Genomic DNA, 18682 nt, shown 5'->3' on the forward strand with positions numbered 1-18682 from the left:
TCCATTTGGTTTGGCAGTGAATGACCCAGTGGTGGTAGAAGGCCCATGCGTGGTACTCTGGTAACAGCAGAGGCCGTAAAACCCTGGAGTGCATCCCCAGGAGAGTGACCTTACGAGGAAAGTTCTGGGAAACAAACCACAGGGAGACTTTACAGGAATTTTTGGTTGAGCCCACAGGCAAGGCACATGAGGAAAAGAGATGTAATTATAGCTTGTAGGTCTATGAAAAGATACAATGAGTGACATGAAATAGCTGTTGTAAGTTTCTTCTTCCTGTAGTGCAGGAAGAATTGGGTTTTTATGCATTCATTCAGTGGATATTTATTGAGTGCCTGCCATGAGCTGGGCCATATACCAAGTGCAGGGAAGGTGGTAGTTAGCACAGTGGTCACGGTTCATGCGCCCCAGGAACTCATGGGGAAGACTGCCATTAAGGAAATAATTGCACCAAGGCTTAGTTACAAGTCATATTGAGGGCCACAAAGGGCAAGGGCAGGCAGCCTCCTTCAGACTGGAGGATCGTGGAGCTCGAATGAAGTTAAGGCAAATTGAGTAGGTTACCCAGGCAGAGGCTGTGGGGTCGGAGAATGTCCCAGAGTAAGGGAAACAGCCTGGGGAGAAAGCTGGCACTTTGGGGAAGTACAAAAGGTTGTGTGCGTTCAGCACACAGCCAGGGAAGGGCAGGGAGTGTGTCCAGAGGAGGCAGGAGAAGAATCAGACTTGGCCGTGTAGGTCCTGGTAAGGAGTTAGATTTCATCCTAAGTGCAGTAGGAAGCCTTTGCAGCGTGTTAAGCAGGAAATGACATGATCCCATGTAAAAAGGGATAGCTCTCTGGAGAGTGAATTTGTGAGGGTGTGATATTGTGAAATGTATATTTGGTCTTTGTCCCTGTTCCCTGACATAAAACTCTTAAAATCTCTGGAATCCTGGAATATCCAGACATGATGAGTGTCTTTTTGTATGCTGTTGAGTTGTCTGATGGCTGGGGGCTCCTGCACAACTTAAGGAAGGGGGCTGATTCCCAAGGGAACTGACTATTTGATTAGGGGATGAGATTTTTTTTTTGGTCCAATCCCTTTTCCTCTAAGGAGGGGAGAAGGCTTGCGGTTAAGTTGATCACTAATGAATAGATGTAATCAATCCTGCCTGTATAACTAGACTTCCATGAACTCTTCCAAAAGAATGGATAGCCAAGGGGGGGGGGGGGGTTTCCAGGAGAGTAGCATGTAGGAGGCAGCAGGGACGCTCGGTGCCCCTCCCCCATTTCTTGACTTATCCTTCTCTTCATCTGGTGCCTATCTGTATCCTTAGGGACGCTCGGTGCCCCTCCCCCATTTCTTGACTTATCCTTCTCTTCATCTGGTGCCTATCTGTATCCTTTGTAATAGCCTTTATAGTAAGCCAGTGAACATAAGTTAGTGTTTCTCCAACAAGCTAATCTAACTCAAGGAGGGGAACCCTGACTTAGGGCCAGTTAGTCAGAAGCACAAGTGAAACAACCTGGGGCTTGCGACCGGCTTCTAAAGTAGCAGGCAGGTGGTCTTGGGGACAGAGGCCTTCACCTGTGAGATGTGACACTGTCTCCAGGTGGTGTCAGAACTGAGTTGAATTACAGGACCCCTAGCATGTGACTGCTTTGTGGAAGAGAACACTCTGTCCCCACACACATTTGGTATTGGAATTCTTCTGTGTTGGCTGTTGAGCGAGAGCAGAGGAGAAACTGAGTTTGATTTTGTCCGGTATCTTCAGAGGGGCAAAAGTGGAAGCTGGGACAATTAAGATTTTGCGTTAATTACAGTCAAAATGGGTAGCATTGGTGGTGGAGAGAAATGGATAGAGAAAAGATGTATTTTGGAAGCATAATTGTTTGTAGTTGGCACATGGATTGGATGTGGGAAGAAGGAGATAAGAGATCTGAGGTTGTGTCCCAAGTTTCTGGCACAAGTATGCATGTGGGGCTCTGAACAGATGGGAGTAAAAGGTTTTAGGCTGCCCACTCCTTATCATCTTTCGGGAAAGGTCAAGGAGGATTGCTCTGAATCCAGCCCTGCAGAAGCAGCAGTGGGATTCAGCTGTTCTCTGGCTCTGCCCAGTTCGAGCTCATACGCCAAAGTATCACTCAAGAAGGGACAACTTCTCCCATTAATGGCCCCTTTCCTTGTCCCTTTCTGCAGAGGACAAGGCCCTGTGGAACCTCTCTAACTCCAGCCGGCCACTAGGGGGAGCGTGGCCTGCATTCTGTGTCTGGTTTTTAAAGTTTGGATTTACTTTAGTGACTGCCTTTGTTTCAGCTTTAGGACTCAGCCCTGACGCCTGGCCCCTCAAGCTGCTCAAAACCGTGCCTGACATATGTTGGGTGCTCAGTAAATGTTAGCTGTTGTTACTGTTATGCAGTGACTATCGTGTGATCATAGAAATGGGTGGGATTAGCTCTTTCTCAGTATGGAGACTGGGCAAATGGAATGTGCATTTTGCAGATCCGGAGAAAAGCAGAGGGGGGCCAGTTGGGTGTGGGAAGAGAGAGAAGTTTGGGGATTTCATGATGGCACACATGCCTTTCCATCTCGTTTTCCTTTGTCGACTTGAGGCAATAGGGCCTGCGAGGGACTCCTGAGCTAGGACTTGGGTGAGGCTGGGTGTTTACAATGGGTGAGGGGATACACCCCCTCTGAAACTCTGATCACCTCACTGAAGCGATAGTTCTCACCCTTAGAATCTGTGCCATGCTGCCATTTCCTGTTGGATTTTGAAATGCTTCTCCTACCTTAGCTTCTGGTGCGTATTTATGTTTTAAATCAATCAAAATCTTGTTTTGAGTATTTTGCAATATACTGCAGTTTAATAAGAAGAAACACTCAAAAATTCTGCAAGGGATTGTTGCACTAAAGATGCCACCAGGGCCTCTTCTAGCACTGCTTTTGGGAGCAGCATTGGAAAATGCCCTCTTGAACCCCTGAGCTTTTTGTTAGCTTTTGATGGGGGAAGCTGCAGAGACGAGTGAAGTTCATGTCTCAGTGCCTGCCTGGACTTAAGTAGAATGCTTTCATGAACAGCATGTCTTACTATGCTCATTTCTGACATGCAAGTTGAGAGGATCCACAGGTGGAAACTGGGGAGTCCGGTGACTGGCCTGGTGCCGGGTGGCAGTAGGGCTCTGCTGAGGTCTTCTGACCACTTCGGCTCCTACTGTGCTTGCAACCACTCTGCTTACTGTATGCCAGAGTTGAAAGTCTTGGCTACAGTTTCTAGATGTGTCATTTCCTGGTTCTGTGACCTGGGGCAAGTTATTTTACCTTTGTTTTAGATTTTTAAAGATTTATTTATTTATTTGAAAGGCAGCGATACAGAGAAAAGGGAAGAGACAGAGAGATAGATCTTCCATCTGCTAGTTTACTCCCCAAATGGCTGTAACAGCTGGAATTGGACCAGGCCTAAGCCAGGAGCCAAGAGCTTCAACCGGCTCTCCAATGTGGGTGCAGGGGCCCAAGCACTTTGGTCATCTTCTTCTGCTTTCCCAGGTACATTAGTAGGGAGCTGGATTGGAAGTGGAGCAGCCTGGGCTTGAACTGATGCCTTTAAGGGATGCCCCCACCACAGGCAAATGGCTTTACCTGCTGTGCCACATTGCCTGTTTCTGTTTTAGATCCTTTTTTTTTTTTTTTTTTAAAAAGTCTGTTACAATTAGTATAATGCCAGTCTTAACTTTTAAGCCTGTCATGTTGAACAAATGAACCAAGATTTGCAAGAGACTTTTGGAAAAGTGTAAGGGCACATATAGCTATAGGGTAGGGCCTTTCCCCTCCAATCTGTGTGTCAGAATGCTCCCCCATCGCACAGATGCTATAATATTATAATAGCCTAAAGAGTCTAAGAGGGTGACAGGCATATCTCACCAGACTCTGCACCTATTCCAGGGAGCCTAGTGTTAGGCCTTTCTGGTGACAAGTTATCAGAAAAAGTGGCTAGCTTTTGAGATCAGATGGCAGCATATTTCAGTGGAAAGTCCCTGGACGAGGGGGCGCTTGCGTGGTCTCTACCCTTAGTTCTTTGCCCAACTAGCTGTGTAACTGTGGGTGAAACATCTCATGTCTCTGAGTGTCAGATTTTCCGACTATAAAATGGTCATAAAATATTGGTCCAGTGTATTTCAAAAAGTTATGAGAATCAAATAAAATAATACATGTAAAAGAATGTTACAAAGCAGGAATAAATGTGTGTGTGTGTGTGTGTGGTGGGGGATACTAAATAGAGCCCTCCCCTCCCCTTTCAGACAGTAATCACAGCTCACATAAAGCCTGGCCTTTGGCGGACAGGCAAGCCCCCACATCGTGTTTGTTGCTAGAGCCATGACTCTGGACTTGCCCAGGACTCTTACTGGGCCTGACCTAGTGTCTTTCCTCTCCATTGCAGGAAGATGAGAGGCTGCTTAGGCGCCAGGACTAGTACCATGTGTCCCGGTACTGGTTAAAGCAATCAGCACAACCTGGACAGACAAGGTAAGCCGAGAGGCCAGTCCAGGCGAGCTCTGGGGATGTGAGTGCACTTCCGCCCGACTGCCTCTGGGAAAATCCCAATGCACAAACAAGTCAAGGCGGTGCATCGGGGTCCCTCCTCCCCAAGGGTTGGCTTTCCCCCCAAAGCGCTCCAGCTAGCTCCCGCCCCCCAGTCGGATTCTTCCAAGTTATTAAAAAAAAAAAAAATGAGGCAAGTCCATTCACTGTCTTCTCCCCTCTCCCCTCTGAGCTGTTGGAGCAAGTTCCCAGGAGCAGCCCAGAGCCCCCGTGTGACTGGAAGGGAGGTAGGAGGAGCGGAATGCGTGCAAAACCGAGCTGATCAAAAGCCAGTGCTGTTCCATGGAGGCCTCCTAGCAGTGAGAGACAGAGACACAGAGGGAGGAGAGGAAGGGAGAGACAGGGAGGGGGAGGGGCGGGGGAGGGGTCGGCGGGCGGGCGGGCGGGCGAGCGCCTAGAATGTGCGCGCGCTTGCTGGCGCTAGAGAGCCGGAGCGTGCGCGCCGAGGGGACAGGGTCTCCATGACAACTGGCCGGGCCGGCCAGCCGCGCTCTGCTCACTTGGCTGGAAGGAGCGCCACGAAAGGTCAGAGGAAGGAGCTGTGGGAAGCTCGCAGCAGGTATCGGAGCTTCTGCCAGTGGATTTGGGGGCCCCGGGCTCCCTCCGCGACTGAGGTGTGAGCCAGACTCTGCCGAGAATGGAGTGGGCAGGAAAGCACCGGGACTTTCAGGTAAGGGCGGCCGGGGGGCTGGAGTGTTCCCCTCCTCTCCTGGCCCTCGTCTCCGGCTGTTTTCTGGGAGCAGGCGAGTGTGCTCTGCGCTCCTGGTTCGGGGCTCAGGAATGATGTCATGCTCAACAGTTGGCTTCTATTAGCTTAAGGAGGAGGGAAGCAGCCAGTTTTCTTGACTTTGCAAATCGAGCTGATCTCCCTGTTGCTGACTCCAAGGTGTTTAGACTTCACTTGGAGAAACCTCGTTTTACTTTTGTTTAGTACAAAGGCACAGCATAGTTGGACAGGCAGAGTCTCTGCGGTAGGAAAGAGCGAGTTACCAGCACTACACGGAAACTCCACTGTCTGTTGAGCCGCTTGGTTCCTTCTAGCGAACACTGTGTGCTTTGTCACTTAGTGCTGCTCTGACATGTAGTAGTAATAATAATAATAATAGTAATAGGTAAGCTCGGTGAGGAGCCTGTGGTGAGTCGCAAGGCCCTCTGGAGTAGTCACTGGGACGGAGGGACTGTCACAGGGGTTTCTGAGCTCGCCCTCTCCACCGGCAGCTTGGTAAAAGCCCGCTGGCCTCCCTCATTCACAAGGTCGGGCCCAGGCCCCTTGGGGTGGGGGAAGGGCTCCTCTGGAGTAGAGGTGCCTGCAAAGAGGTGTCTCCGGATGTCACCGGTGAGCGCGCGGTGGCAGCTCCTCAGAGCTGGGAAACGTGAGGCAGGCACCACGGTTGTGCCGCGTGGATTTCTTCAACCCGGTTAATGTTTTAACCTCACTTCAGGGCGCAGGCTGTCTGTGCTGTGCACGCCTCCGCTTTACTTGCCCCAAGTCTTGGTAAAATTTGTTCTGCGCTAGAGGAGTGGTGTGTGGTGAGCTCAGAGTGGCCTCGGAAAAGAGACCTTCCCAGAAAGGCAGTTTTGTAGGTGATGGGCTAGGTAGGGCGAGGAGGTGGAATGCTGGGGAGACCCGTTGTCAGATGTGCCTCCTGCTTCAGCCATGTTGTATCATAAATTTGCTCTTGGGCCTGAGGGAACTTTGTGGATGCCTTTGGTTTCTCCTTGGGATGAGGGAACAGCTGCTGTCCTGGCTCTTTGGTTTTCCTTCCTGAACTTTCTGAACAGAATGTCTTTTGTGTTCAGGCAGACAATGAGGGGCCTTCTGATTAATTTCGGGTCAGCTTGCCAATGCAAGCTTCAGGCCATGTCCCCAGTTCTGACTCCCTGAATGTGTATGTGTTTGCAGCAGTGTTGTGGCTTGAGGGTCCCCAGGGCTGCAAGTCAGTTGCTGTGGACCCAGCTGGGTCACTTCTGAAGTCATTCCTCCTTTTACTGCTCTGCGGGGTCCTCTGCTTGGTTGAAACCCAGCCCTGTTAGTTGGTATAAAAGGTGGGGGGTGCGAGGAGGAGGTCCCTCTCATCCAGTGGGCCCTGCTGTAGGCCGTGTTAAGTCTGGAATCTCACGCGGTCTGGGGTTGAATCTCCTCCCGTTTTATCTTCTCAGTATGAAGAGGACTAGCGGAAAGTTTCAGGGCACCAGTGCTTTGTCTTTTTGTGGTGCAAAAAGAAGAATAGATTTGGGGTTAAAAGACTTTGAGTCCGTGGCCAGGTTCTGCTACTTGCCAGTGAGATGGCTATGGGTAAGTCCCTTAACTAACGTGAGCTTCACATTATTATTTTTTTTAATTTATTTATTTGCAAGGCAGAGTTACAGAGAGAGAGATAGAAAGAGGTATCTTCCATCTGCTGATTGACTCCCCAAATGGCTGCAATGGCCAGTGCTGGGCCAGACTGAAGCCAGGAACTTCTTCCTGGTCTCCAGCGTAGGTGCAGGAGCCCAAGCGCTTGGGTCATCCTCCACTGCCTTCCCAGGTGCATTAGCAGGGAGCTGGATCGGAAGTGGAACAGCCAGGACTCAAACCAGCATCCATATGGGATGCTTCTGTCGCGGGTGGCAGCTTTACTTGTTGTGCCACAAATCGGCCCCAAGCTTCATGTTATTAAGCTTTGAGATGGAGATGATATAACTGCTTCACAGGACTATTGGGAGAAGCAAATGAGATCATTTCCATCAGAGTTCGGAACAAGTCAAGTCTTAGATGACGTAAGATGTTATAGAGCTTGCGGGATGACCTGACTTTCTCCTGGAAAGTCATTTTGTCTCTAATCCCCCCGCTGCACACACATTGTACTTTCTTTTTTTCTGAATTTCTAAGTAAAAATGAGAAAAACCTTAAGAGACTTATTCAAGATGGTTAAGGGAACAAATTGTGCATACTTGGGGTTGGGAAGTTTAATATAAGTGGTTTTTTTTTTAGATGTTTGTTTATTTATTTGAAAGGCAGATTTACAGAGAGACAGAGGCAAAGAGAGAGAGAAAGGTCTTCCATCTGCTGGTTCACTACCTAGATGGCCGAAACAGCTGAAACCAGGAACTGCGAGCTTCTTCCTGGTCTCCCACGTGGGTGCCGGGGCCCAAGGATTTGGTCCATCTTCTAATGCTTCCTAGGCTGTAGCAGAAAGCTGGATTGGAAGTGGAGCAGCTGAGACTTGAACCGGCGCCCACATGGGATGCCGGCATTGCAGGCGGCAGCTTTACCTGCTGCGCCACATCGCCGGCCCCTGTGAGTGATGTTTACTGTGGACTTGGAGCCTCATGAATGGATCCTTCAGAGATGATGCTTTCCTTGGGTCCTTGTTTCCTCGTTTTGGTGTAGAGGAGAGGGATTCCAAGGGAGCCTTTGCTGGTCCAGTGTCCCACAGCGACCTGCAGTTATGGTGTCACAGATTAAAGTAGCTGGGAGAGAAGCTGCTGGGTGCCAGGCCTGCTTCTCTGGTCCTGCTAGGTTCTACTGGGGAAGCTTTGGCACGACAAGGGGCCCTTTCTCCTGGGGCCTGGGTCTGAAAGGCAGGGTTCTAACCAGTAGCAAGTATTTTTCTCCGAAAGACTCCTTAGGGGATAGGCAGCTCGCTCTCTGTGGAACATGTAAGGCTACGGCTTACAGGGAAACAAAAAAGAAAGAAACAAGGAAGTGGGAATTCCAAGGGCAGATACTTGATATGTTGTGGGACTGTGCCAAGGAATGGAATAGCAGGGAGGAGAGACTCCAGGCAAGGGCGTCCCAGATCTGCCCTCAGCAGATCTGTAGGGCATGTGGCATAAGCCCCTCCCCCCAGCCTCACCCTTCACTGTGGCACAGGGGAAAACCTGCCCTCGTAGTGTCTGGGAAAAGCCCCTAGCAGCATCAGAATAGGCAGATTTTTTTATTTTTAAACAACAGAGCTCCTTCCAGGTGAGTCACATCACAGCAGCCTCTGAGGCCTGCAGGAGAAGTTGTCCACAGCTTAGATTGCACTGCAGCTGTTCCCCACTCCCCAGAAGTGTAGCTTTAGCTTCCCAGAGCTGAGTCACAAATTGGATCCCTCTGTGTTCCTTAAGGATTAAAAAGTAACATTCTTGTCCTCACTCCCTCTCTCTCCCCCTTCTTCTACTCTCCTTCCTGCACACTCTCCCCATGGGCTCCCTCTCTAAAATTAGAATAATCAGTCACCCAAGAAGTTGAAACTTTGAAATACCTCAGAGAACAGGCGAAGGGCACCCTGGTTTCTGCTGGCTGGGCCCCTGTCCCGGGAGTGAGGGCCGGGTGTAGTTTTAGAGGGGTCACTCCAGACTCGGAGTGTCATGGCCAGACTGCTGACCTGGAGCTGAGAGAAGCTGTCCCCCACTCTCTACCTCATCTGGTTGTGAGCACTACTTTGGGGAGGTTCCTGAGGGAGGGAGAAGGGGCTGCGGCCCTGTGTGTGGGGGTGAGACTGAAGAGTGGCTCTTCCTGTTGCTTCTCTGAGCTGTTAGCTGTCATTGCCCTGACGACTGCTGATTTCCACTGTCCGGCCCAAGAGCATTTCCTGAGGGGGCTGAGCTGGAGGAGGCCAGGCAGCAGCCCCTCAGAGGCCTGGCTTAGCGTCCCTTGGGAGGCGGGTGCCTGAGGCGGGCTGGGGAGAGGAAAAGGGGGCAATCTGCTAGCAGATAATGGAGGTTTCTGAGTTAGAGGAACCATGGAGAGTGGAGAAGGGGCCAGGAGGACGAGAGAGAGAGAGAGAGAGAGAGAGAGAGAGAGAGAGAGAGAGAGACCATGTGGCACTGCCTGCTGAGTTCTCTTTAAAACCTGTGGGAGAACGTCCTGTGTGCTGCCTTCTCCTGGCAGGGAGGGAGACTGTGTCTCTGTGATCAAGGGCAGGCCGTCAGAAGGTGTGTGGGGTATGTTGGGTGCATTTGTACACACTGTACACATTATTACACTGATAGGAAAACCCTGGGGTCTCTAGTTCTGGATGGGGCCCTAAAAACTCCTGTGGATCTGTGTGTGTGTGTGTGTATTAGGGGAGGGGAGGGTGTTAGATGAGTCTAGACTACCTTGCTGAATAATTTGTCCAAAGATCCCTTTTCTTGCTTTTTTGGCTATGATATAATGAATATACTGTCACTAGGGGACTGTTGAAGCTTTCACAATACTGTTCTCATCTAAAAACTGCCTAATGATTAGATTTCACTGTCCCTGTGAGAGAGTGAATTATGTGCAATTACAGTGTAAGTCCTTCTCAACCAAAGCAGACCTGTTCCTGAGAGTTTGTTATGAAATCACCCTGTTTCTCAAAAATCCAGATTATTCTTCTGGGTGACCGGTTGTTGCTTACAGGGTTTATGTGTGAACTGGAGATTGACGAATAGGAAGCAGCCTTTTTTGATCAGCAGACTGCTTGATCCTGGGAAGAGAGAGATATACTGAGGGAGACAAGATCTGGGACAGGAGGAAGACTGCTAGAAGGAGACAAGACTGAGGCCCTGAGCACCGGGACTGGGGAGAAGGTGGTGCTCAGGGGAAGCAGGTGGTGGTAGATGAAGTGACTCACTTAGGAGGCCTTCACTGTGTGGCAGAAGGCTGGTTTGCCTCCAGGGCACCCAAAGCATCAAGGACCTATTGTGCTGGTCCTAAAAAACACTGGGGGTGTGGGGGTGGGGTGGGGCTGTCATTGGAGTTGACCTCCCTCCCCCCCCACATACCACCCTGTTCGTTTACTCTTGGGCTTAGAAGCACCTCTGATCCAAATGTATATTCTGTTGGTCTGTTCACCCATTTAGTCAATGAATACAGAGGGGTTGGGCCAAGAGTTAGGGAGGATCCAAAAAAATATAAAGAATGGGACTTACTCCCAAATCTGATGTATTGGATGTTGTATTGCAGTTATGGTAGGTTGGTGACCACCTCATGCTCTTAGTCTCTGACTGGGAGTACTGTTTGATGGAGGAGAGCCAACTCAAGGACTGGAAATATGAGAGGATAAAGGTTCTAGGCCTGTGTTGGGTGTGTCAAGGGGGGGGGGATAGGAAAAGGGAAATGGGAAAATTGGAACAAAAGCACTATAAAGTTAGCTGGTTTTCAGAATTCTTTAGCTTTGTTCAAGGAACCAGGTTTTGATTCTTGGCACTCAGGGTGGTTGATGGAATTCTAACACTTAAGTTTTATGGATTTTTTTTTAAGGATTTATTTATTTACTTAAGAGGCAGAGTTACAGACAGAGAGAGGGAGAGGCAGAGAAATCTTCCATCCACTGGTTCACTCCCCAAATGGCCACAACCACTGGAATTGGGCTGATCCAAAGCCAGGAACCAGGAGCTTCTTCTGGTCTCCCACGTGGGTGCAGGGGTCCAAGCACTTAGGTCACCTTCTGCTGCTTTCCCAGGCCATCAGCAGGGAGCTGGATTGGTAGTGGAGCAGCTGGGACTCGAACTTGCTCCCATATGGAATGCCAGTGCCGCAGGTGAATGCCTGACCTAATATGCCACAGCGCCGGCCCCTGGATTGTTTTTTAAAATGAACTAGCTTATAGTGTGTTTGTTCAACTGTCAGTGACTATTATGAGTACCTTACATTGCAGAGCGACGATGAAGAGTTGGAGCTCAGAGATCTTATAGCCTAGGTTTGTGATAGGGGACAATTATTTAATCTCTCTGTGCTTTAGTTTTCTCTCAGGCATCTGTAAGATGGATATAATACAAGTAGTACTTAGCTTGTTAGAGTTGTAGTATTAAATGAAATAGTCCATGTAACTGACCCAGTGCCTGGCACATAGTAAATGCTCAGTGCTTTCTGTTGTCATATCAACTTGTAGAGAAGAGGCCTGGTTTCTCAGGTTGGGATCACTACACTAGTAACAAACTAAGTTATTTTTTTTTTTTTAAGCTTTATTTATTTACTTGAAAGACAGAGTTACAAAGAGAGAGAGGAAGAGACAGGGAGGGAGAGACAAATGGCCACAACGGCCAGAGTTAGGCCAATCTGGAGCCAAGAGCCAGGAGCTTCTTCCAAGTCTCTTCCGCTGTTTTCCCAGACGCATTAGCAGGGAGCTGGATCGGAAGTGGCTGGATCAGAAGTGGAGCAGCAGGGACTTGAACTAGCACCCACATGGGATGCCGGCACTGCAGGCAGCGGTTTTACCTGCTATGCTACAGCGCCTGGCTCTCAAATTCTTCTTTTATTAGTAGCTTATACTTTGTATTTTGTCCATCTTTCTCAGATCATCCTTCTCAACTCAGCTTCACAGGTTCAGCTTTCCTCTCCCGTAGGATGCTTACCCTCCACAGGCAGGGGAGACCCTTCCAGAACTGCTTTTTGCCTGCTCTTTTCCTGATGGCCAGCCCAAGTAGGGTCCCTGAGGTCCTCCTTAACCACGCAAGGGCCAGGCACCCCTCTCTGATCTGGACAGAGGCTTTGCTGCCTCCCCTCCCCCGCAAGTCCATTTCCATGACTATTATCCATATATCCTTCAAGGCTCAGGCTAGAGCCCAGGCTTTGCAGCCAGCTTCAGGGCACCTTGTCTGGCTCTTCCTCTTACTGTATAGGTGGATCTCTGGATCTTCCTCATCTGTAAAATGGGTGTGATAACATTACCTATCTCAAAGAGTTGTTGTAAGAGTTAAATGGATCTAATTATATAAAGTACTCAGCTTAGTTTTAGGCACAGTTGTGCTGTCAGAAGGTGTTAGCTGGCCAGTGCCGTGGCTCACTAGGCTAATCCTCCGCCTGCGGCACCTGCACCCCAGGTTCTAGTCCCGGTTGGGGCGCTGGATTCTGTCCCGGTTGCTCCTCTTCCAGTCCAGCTCTCTGCTGTGGCCCGGGAAGGCAGAGGAGGATGGCCCAAGTGCTTGGGCCCTGCACCCGCATGGGAGACCAGGAAGGAGCACCTAGCTCCTGGCTTCGGATCAGTGCAATGCGCCTGCTGTAGCGGCCATTTTTTGGGGTGAACCAACGGAAAGGAAGACCTTTCTCTCTGTCTCTCTCTCTCTCACTGTCTGACTCTGCCTGTCCAAAAAAAAAAAGAGAAGGTGTTAGCTGTGCTGTGTTAAGGATCTCTCTCCTGAACGCAGAAGTGGAATGCCCAGGCCAGCTAGTTAGTCAACAGATCTGAATTTTTATTCTGGCTCTGTCTCTCACTTACTGGGTGACCTTGGGAAGGTAATTTGGCTACTATAGGCTTTAGTTTCCTTATCAAGAAAGTAGAAGGTATGAATTGAATATTGTCATTGACTTGACTTTTCAGCTGCTTATCTTGACTTTCCAACCAGCCTCCTTGAAGTTTGGAAATTAAGTGCAATATCATATGCTTCTTATTTCCTAAACAACCAATGTGTGTAATTTGTACTTAAAAGTAGTTGGTAATTTTTTGTAAACTCTACCAGTTGGGTTCTAGAAAGCATTTCAACTTGGTTCATAGGACTTAGAGATTGGTTATAACTGCAAGGAGGTCCTAGCCCTTAGTAAGCCAAAAAGTCTACCAGATCAGTAAGGTAGAAGGTGAATTTCACTTGATGTGTGTGGAAAACTTGGGCAACAGATGGTTGGGGTACTTACTGTTTGTCTCAGAGACTTAGAACAGCTCTGTGAACAAATATTGCCATCTCTGCTTCCTTCTCTCTGGGGAAGATGGCAGTGTTTTCACTTTATTTTAAAAACTTCTTATTTGAGAGGGAGGGAGAAAGGGAGGGAGGGAGTGGGGATAGAGAGAGAGAGAGAGAGAGAATCTTCTACCTGCTGGTTTGCTCCCCAGATGCCTGGAATGCCCAGTGCTGCACTGAAGTCAGGAGCCAGAAACTCAATCCATATCTCCCATGTGGGTGGCAGGGACCCAAATACTTGAACCATGTCCTGCTGCCTCCCAGGATGTGCCTTAGCAGGAGTGAGCTAGGACTTGAGCCCTGGCATTCTGATATGGGACACAGATGTCTTTTTCTTTTTTTTTTAATGATTTTTTTTATTTAATTATTTGAAAGTTAGAGTTAACACAGAGAGAGAAGGAGAGAGAGGTCTTCCATCTGCTGATTCACCCCCCAATTGGCTGCAACAGCCAGAGCTGCGCAGATCCAAAGCCAGGAGCTAGGAGCCTCTTCTGGGTCTCCCACGTGGACACAGGGGCCCAAGGACTTGGGCCATTCTCTACAGCTTTCCCAGGCCATAGCAGAGAGCTGGATCAAAAGTGGAGCAGCCGGGTCTTGAACGGGCGCCTCTATGGGATGCCAGTACTGCAGGCAGTGGCTTTACCCACCACGCCACAGCAATGCAGATGTCTTAACTGTCATCTACCCTCTAGGCCAGATGCCTACCTCAGCAGAATTTTCTGAGTGTCTCTCCTTTAGAGTTTAGAGTGAGGCAGTTGGGGCCCAGAAACACATCTGTTTGTCAGGGCAAGAGCCATCCAACAAGAGAATAATGTTTAGAACCTGGGCTCCTGGGGCCGGGCACTGTGGTGTAGCGGGTAAAGACGCTGCCTATACCGGTATCCCATATGGGTGCTAGTTCAAGTCACAGCTGCTCCACTTCTGATCCAGTTCTCTGCTATGGCCTAGGAAAGCAGTAGAAGATGGCTCAAGTCCTTAAGCCCCTGAACCGGTGTGGGAGACTTGGAGGAAGCTTCTGGCTCCTGGCTTCCGATTGGCGCAGCTCTGGCCATTGCAGCCATTTGGAGAGTGAACCAGTGGATGGAAGACCTCTCTTACACTCTCTACCTCTGCCTCTCTGTAACTCTGCCTTTCAAATAAATAAATCTTTAAAAGAAAGAACCTGGGCTCTGGAATGAGACTGTTGAGGTTCAAATTCTGCTTCAACCACTTACTTGTTCTATGACCTTGGACATGCTACTGAGCTTGTCTCACTTCCTCTTCTGTAAAATTGAGGCATTTGTAATGAAGCACAAATGAAAAGTGTTTAGAATAGTGCTCTCTACCTTGTTGCTGAATAACATGTTAGCAATTAGTTGTATTTATGATTCCCTCGTAAACCAAGCAGTATCTGTTTCTTGTAGCTAGTCTGATGGGTTTGTTTTGCTGAGAAATATGAAGCAGTGTCTCCTTTCTGTACATCTTGGGTAGGTATCTAGCATCAGCAGAGCAGGAATAAGTGTCCCTGATTGTAGATCAGAGCTTTTGTGGCTTGCTTTTGTAAAGAAATAGATAACTAGAGGGGGAATCTGGTCTAACCAAAGGAATATCTAGGCTGAAAGGCCGCTGTCTGATAAACAGTGAATGACCCTGAGGTAGAACCCAGTGTAAAAAGAGCAGGCTGAGAAGTGGAGGATTGATGAGAGGCTGACGGAGAGTGGAAGCTCAGAGACAGAAAGAGGTAGGTGTTGAAGAGTGGCAAATGTCTCTAGGCACGTGAGGCGAAGACAGTAAGCTGCTCATCAGAACAACTTGCTAGCACTTTGTCTTGCCAAGGAGACATATGGATCCCAGCCCCAGGTCGGCCTTTCCTCCCAGGGGAGTGGTGGGTCAGGTTGAGGAGGTTCTAATCTGTGTCTAAAGAGAATGAGAGTTCCTTATCTCCAAATGTAATTATAAGGAAGTTTCCTTTTTCAACTTCAAGAAACAGGAGCCTTGGCTGCCAAATTGAGCGGTGTGTTTTAAGTCCCTCAAATCTCCTTTGAGTGCTACCAAAGCTCTCAGCTTTGTTGTTATCTCTTGTTGAAATGTAGTCTGGAAAGGTCAGACCAACAGTGCCAATTTATGGGCTTGCTGAACCCAGGCAGGCCTAATGGCAGGATGGGGAGTTCTAGGATCAGGTGCTTCACAAATTTTCTCTTTGATTGAGGCTTTTTATAATTTAAGGTTCTTTTTCCTTTAATAGACCACACTGTGCAGGTTAGTATCAGACATTTTGTTTCTTCTGCAGTGTTACTTCTTCCTGTAGGTTTCCTGTAGGGCTGAGATTCTACAGTAACTCCCTGTATAATCAGGAGAAGCTTCCTAAAACTGTACCCCAGCCTTTTTGTTGGAGGTAACATTTCCTTAGCACAAAATTATGCCAGAATCTTCCTTCTATGTAATTTGCTAGCAATTTGTGCCCTACCTTGTGTTCTGATGGAGTAAAGATGGTTAAGACATGATGTGTAGAAACCACTGGTGGGATTTTGTATTTATTTTCAAAGACTGGAGGACAAGAAGATCAGATGTGGTGTATATACTTTGTCATTTGGCAAAAAGGAATACAAATAAGGAAAGGAAATTCAAGAACCTGAGTGACCTTGCAAACTATAAAGAAGTAGGGTACATGAGTGTGATAGGAAAACACCTAGGACTGCTGAGTAATGGCAGTGACCTTGGTTGGCAGTCTGACTTAACTGACTCAGCGGCTCTGTTCAGAGAACGTCTAGAGAGGACTGAAGTTCCCTCTTGTCTTTGCCTTCCTTTAACCTCCTGATTCCTCACTGCTTAGAGTTTCAGACACAAATGGAATGGGCAGCACCATCCTCACTGGTGCTCCGAGTCGCGTTGCAGCTCATCCGTGCTGGGAGAGCCAGCTGGAGGTAAGAAGGACTGGGGGTTTTGTTAACTCAGTATAAGTGCCCAAGGGAAGTAGCAGCAATCAAGTTAAAAAGAAAACAAGTGGAAATTTGAATTTTATTTGAATATCATAAATGGAGATAGAAAAAAGTACATATTTTTCATTTCAGAAACCCAGTTGGGTTTCAAAAGACTTCCTCTCACTTAGAAAACACCCAAAGTCACGTGTCTGCCTGGCTTTGCTGGGAGGCTGTTGAAAGCAAAGCAGAGAACCATGGGGGCTGCAGTGTCTGTGATGGCTTCCTGGGCCCCTGCTTGCAGTTAATGCTTCATCGGTGAGGGAGCTGGGATGACTCTTTACTCTTTGTTGGTGTCCCCCAAGAGTTCTTCCTCAGCCTTTCCTGTTTAATTTATAATCTTTCCCTGGAATCTCATCTTCTATTGTCACCAGTTAGTTGGAGAAGGAAGGGGGGGGTGTCTTTTTGTTTCAGAAACTGTTCGGAAACAGTTTGGATTTATTTACTTGTTCTGTAAATATTTATTGAGCATTCATTCTGTTTCCAGCTGCTGTTCTGTATCCTAGGGATGTAGAAATAACCAAGGCAGCATTAACCAAGATAACCAAGATGGAGTTGATAGTGAGAAAGCAGGATAGTAAACAAGTAAACTTATCAATAAATGGCTTAAAGTTAGTGTTAGGAGCTATGAAGGAAGTAATGGTGACGTAAAAAAGAGAGTAACGGGCTGAGGAACTAGAGGAGGCCTATATGAGAATGTGACGTTTAAGCTCTGAATTCAATAAGCCAGGAATGTGCAGATTTGGGGAAAAGAACATTTCTAGGAAAGGGAACAGCAGAGGCAAAGCCCTGAGGTGGAAAAAGCTTGAAGTCACTGTTGATAGACTACGGGAAGAAGAAAATATAGAGGTAGAAGGTGTTGCTAGAGGCTGCTTAAGCTAGAGCCCTTAGGCTGTTTTCAGGGGTTTGGTGAATGGACATTAGAGGTACAAAGGCTGTGCTCAAACTGAGATAAGGAAATTTGAGAGTAATGGCCAGCTAAGAGGACTTGAATGTGCTTGTCTGAGAAGAAACAAAAAAGAGAGTATGGGGGGAGGGTGGGCATTTAGCTTAGTGGTTAAGTCTTTTTTTATTTTTTTTTTATTTTTTAATTTTTATTTATTTGTTTTTTTGACAGGCAGAGTGGACAGTGAAAGATAGAGACAGAGAAAGGTCTTCCTATTGCCGTTGGTTCACCCTCCAATGGCCGCTGTGGCTGGTGTGCTGCGGCCGGCGCACCGCGCTGATCTGAAGGCAGGAGCCAGGTGCTTCTCCTGGTCTCCCATGGGGTGCAGGGCCCAAGCACTTGGGCCATCCTCCTCTGCACTCCCGGGCCACAGCAGAGAGCTGAACTGGAAGAGGGGCAACTGAAACAGAATCCGGCTCCCCGACCGGTAGAACCCGGTGTGCCAGCACCGCAGGCAGAGGATTAACCTATTGAGCCGCGGTGCCGGCCACTTCGTGGTTAAGTCTTACAACACCCATATTCTACACTGGAGTACTTGGTTTGATAGCCAGCTCTAGCTCCTCACTCCAGCCCTGTGCTGATGCAGACCCTGGGAGGCAGCAGTAATGGCTGCCATGACTGGATTCTTGGAACCCATGGCTAAGACCTGGATTGAGTTCCTGGCCTAGCCCCAACTGCTGCACGCATCTGGGGAGTGAAGCAGTTGATGGGAGCTAATGGTTTCTCTCTTTGCCTGTCAAATAAATGTTTTAAAAAATAAAAAATAAAGAACACGGGAAAACAGAAATAGATCTGGAGTAGGGATTGGCATGCGACTACTCAGCTAAATAAACTTGAGAGAATAAATCCTGCATAATTCCTGGGCTCAAGCCATAGTTTTCTGGTTTATGGTATATCATTAGTAGAGTGTTAATTCTATATTAGGCATATTATATCATTTTAGTAAATCTTTCCAATAATCTATGAGTAAATTAAAAAAAATTTATGAGGCTGGTGCTGTGTCACAGTAAGCTAAATCTCCACCCACAGTGCTAGCATCCCATATGGGCGCCAGTTCTAGTCTCAGCTGCTCCACTTCTGATCCAACTCTCTGCTATGGCCTGGGAAAGCAGTAGAATAGGGCCCCTGCACCCGCGTGGAAGATCCGGAAGTACCTCCTGGCTCCTGGCTTTGGATCAGCACAACTCTGGCCATTGTGGCTATTTGGGGAGTGAACCAGCAGATGAAAGACTTCCCTCTCTCTCTCTGCCTCTGTAACTCTGCCTTTCCAATAAATAAATAATAAATAAATCTTAAAAAAAATTAATTTATTGGAAAGGCAGAGAGACAGACAGACCAACATCTCCCACCTACTGGTTCAACTCCAAAAATGCCCACAAAAGCCAGGAACTGGGTCAGGTGAAGCCAGGAGCCAGGAACTCAGTTTGGGTCTCCAGGGTGGGTGGCAGGAACCCAAGTACTCAGCTTTCATCTGCTGCCTCCCAGTATGCACGCTGGAAGCAGAGCTGGGACTCAAAGCCAGGCTTTCCAGTATGGGATGCAGGCATCTCAAGCAGTGTCCTTAACTGGCAAATGCCTGTCCTTACAAGTGAATTTT

General features: G+C 48.2%; 1 protein-coding gene across 26 annotated transcripts in view; it reads left to right on the forward strand.

Moving 5' to 3' along the window:
• Positions 1-18682, forward strand: part of DENND2B (DENN domain containing 2B) — a 182453-nt gene that overhangs the window by 55423 nt on the left and 108348 nt on the right. For 9 of the 26 annotated variants that reach the window (XM_089329052.1, XM_070073717.2, XM_089329045.1 and 6 more), the window contains one exon: positions 4412-4497. The exons of 5 other annotated variants lie outside the window; for them this stretch is intronic. Coding sequence is in view for 3 of the 21 variants with exons in the window: in XM_089329036.1 (XP_089185162.1) it covers positions 16009-16085 (77 nt within the window). In the remaining 18 variants the exon portion in view is untranslated. Of the gene's footprint in view, positions 1-4411; positions 4498-4948; positions 5243-6732; positions 6869-15994; positions 16086-18682 lie in introns of those variants that run through there. 12 more of the 26 variants (XM_089329040.1, XM_002708797.6, XM_070073759.2 and 9 more) reach the window with 8 other exon arrangements.

This window comes from Oryctolagus cuniculus, chromosome 1 (genome assembly GCF_051225735.1).
Source record: "Oryctolagus cuniculus isolate XC-2025 breed Fujian yellow rabbit chromosome 1, ASM5122573v1, whole genome shotgun sequence".
NCBI lineage: Eukaryota > Metazoa > Chordata > Mammalia > Lagomorpha > Leporidae > Oryctolagus > Oryctolagus cuniculus.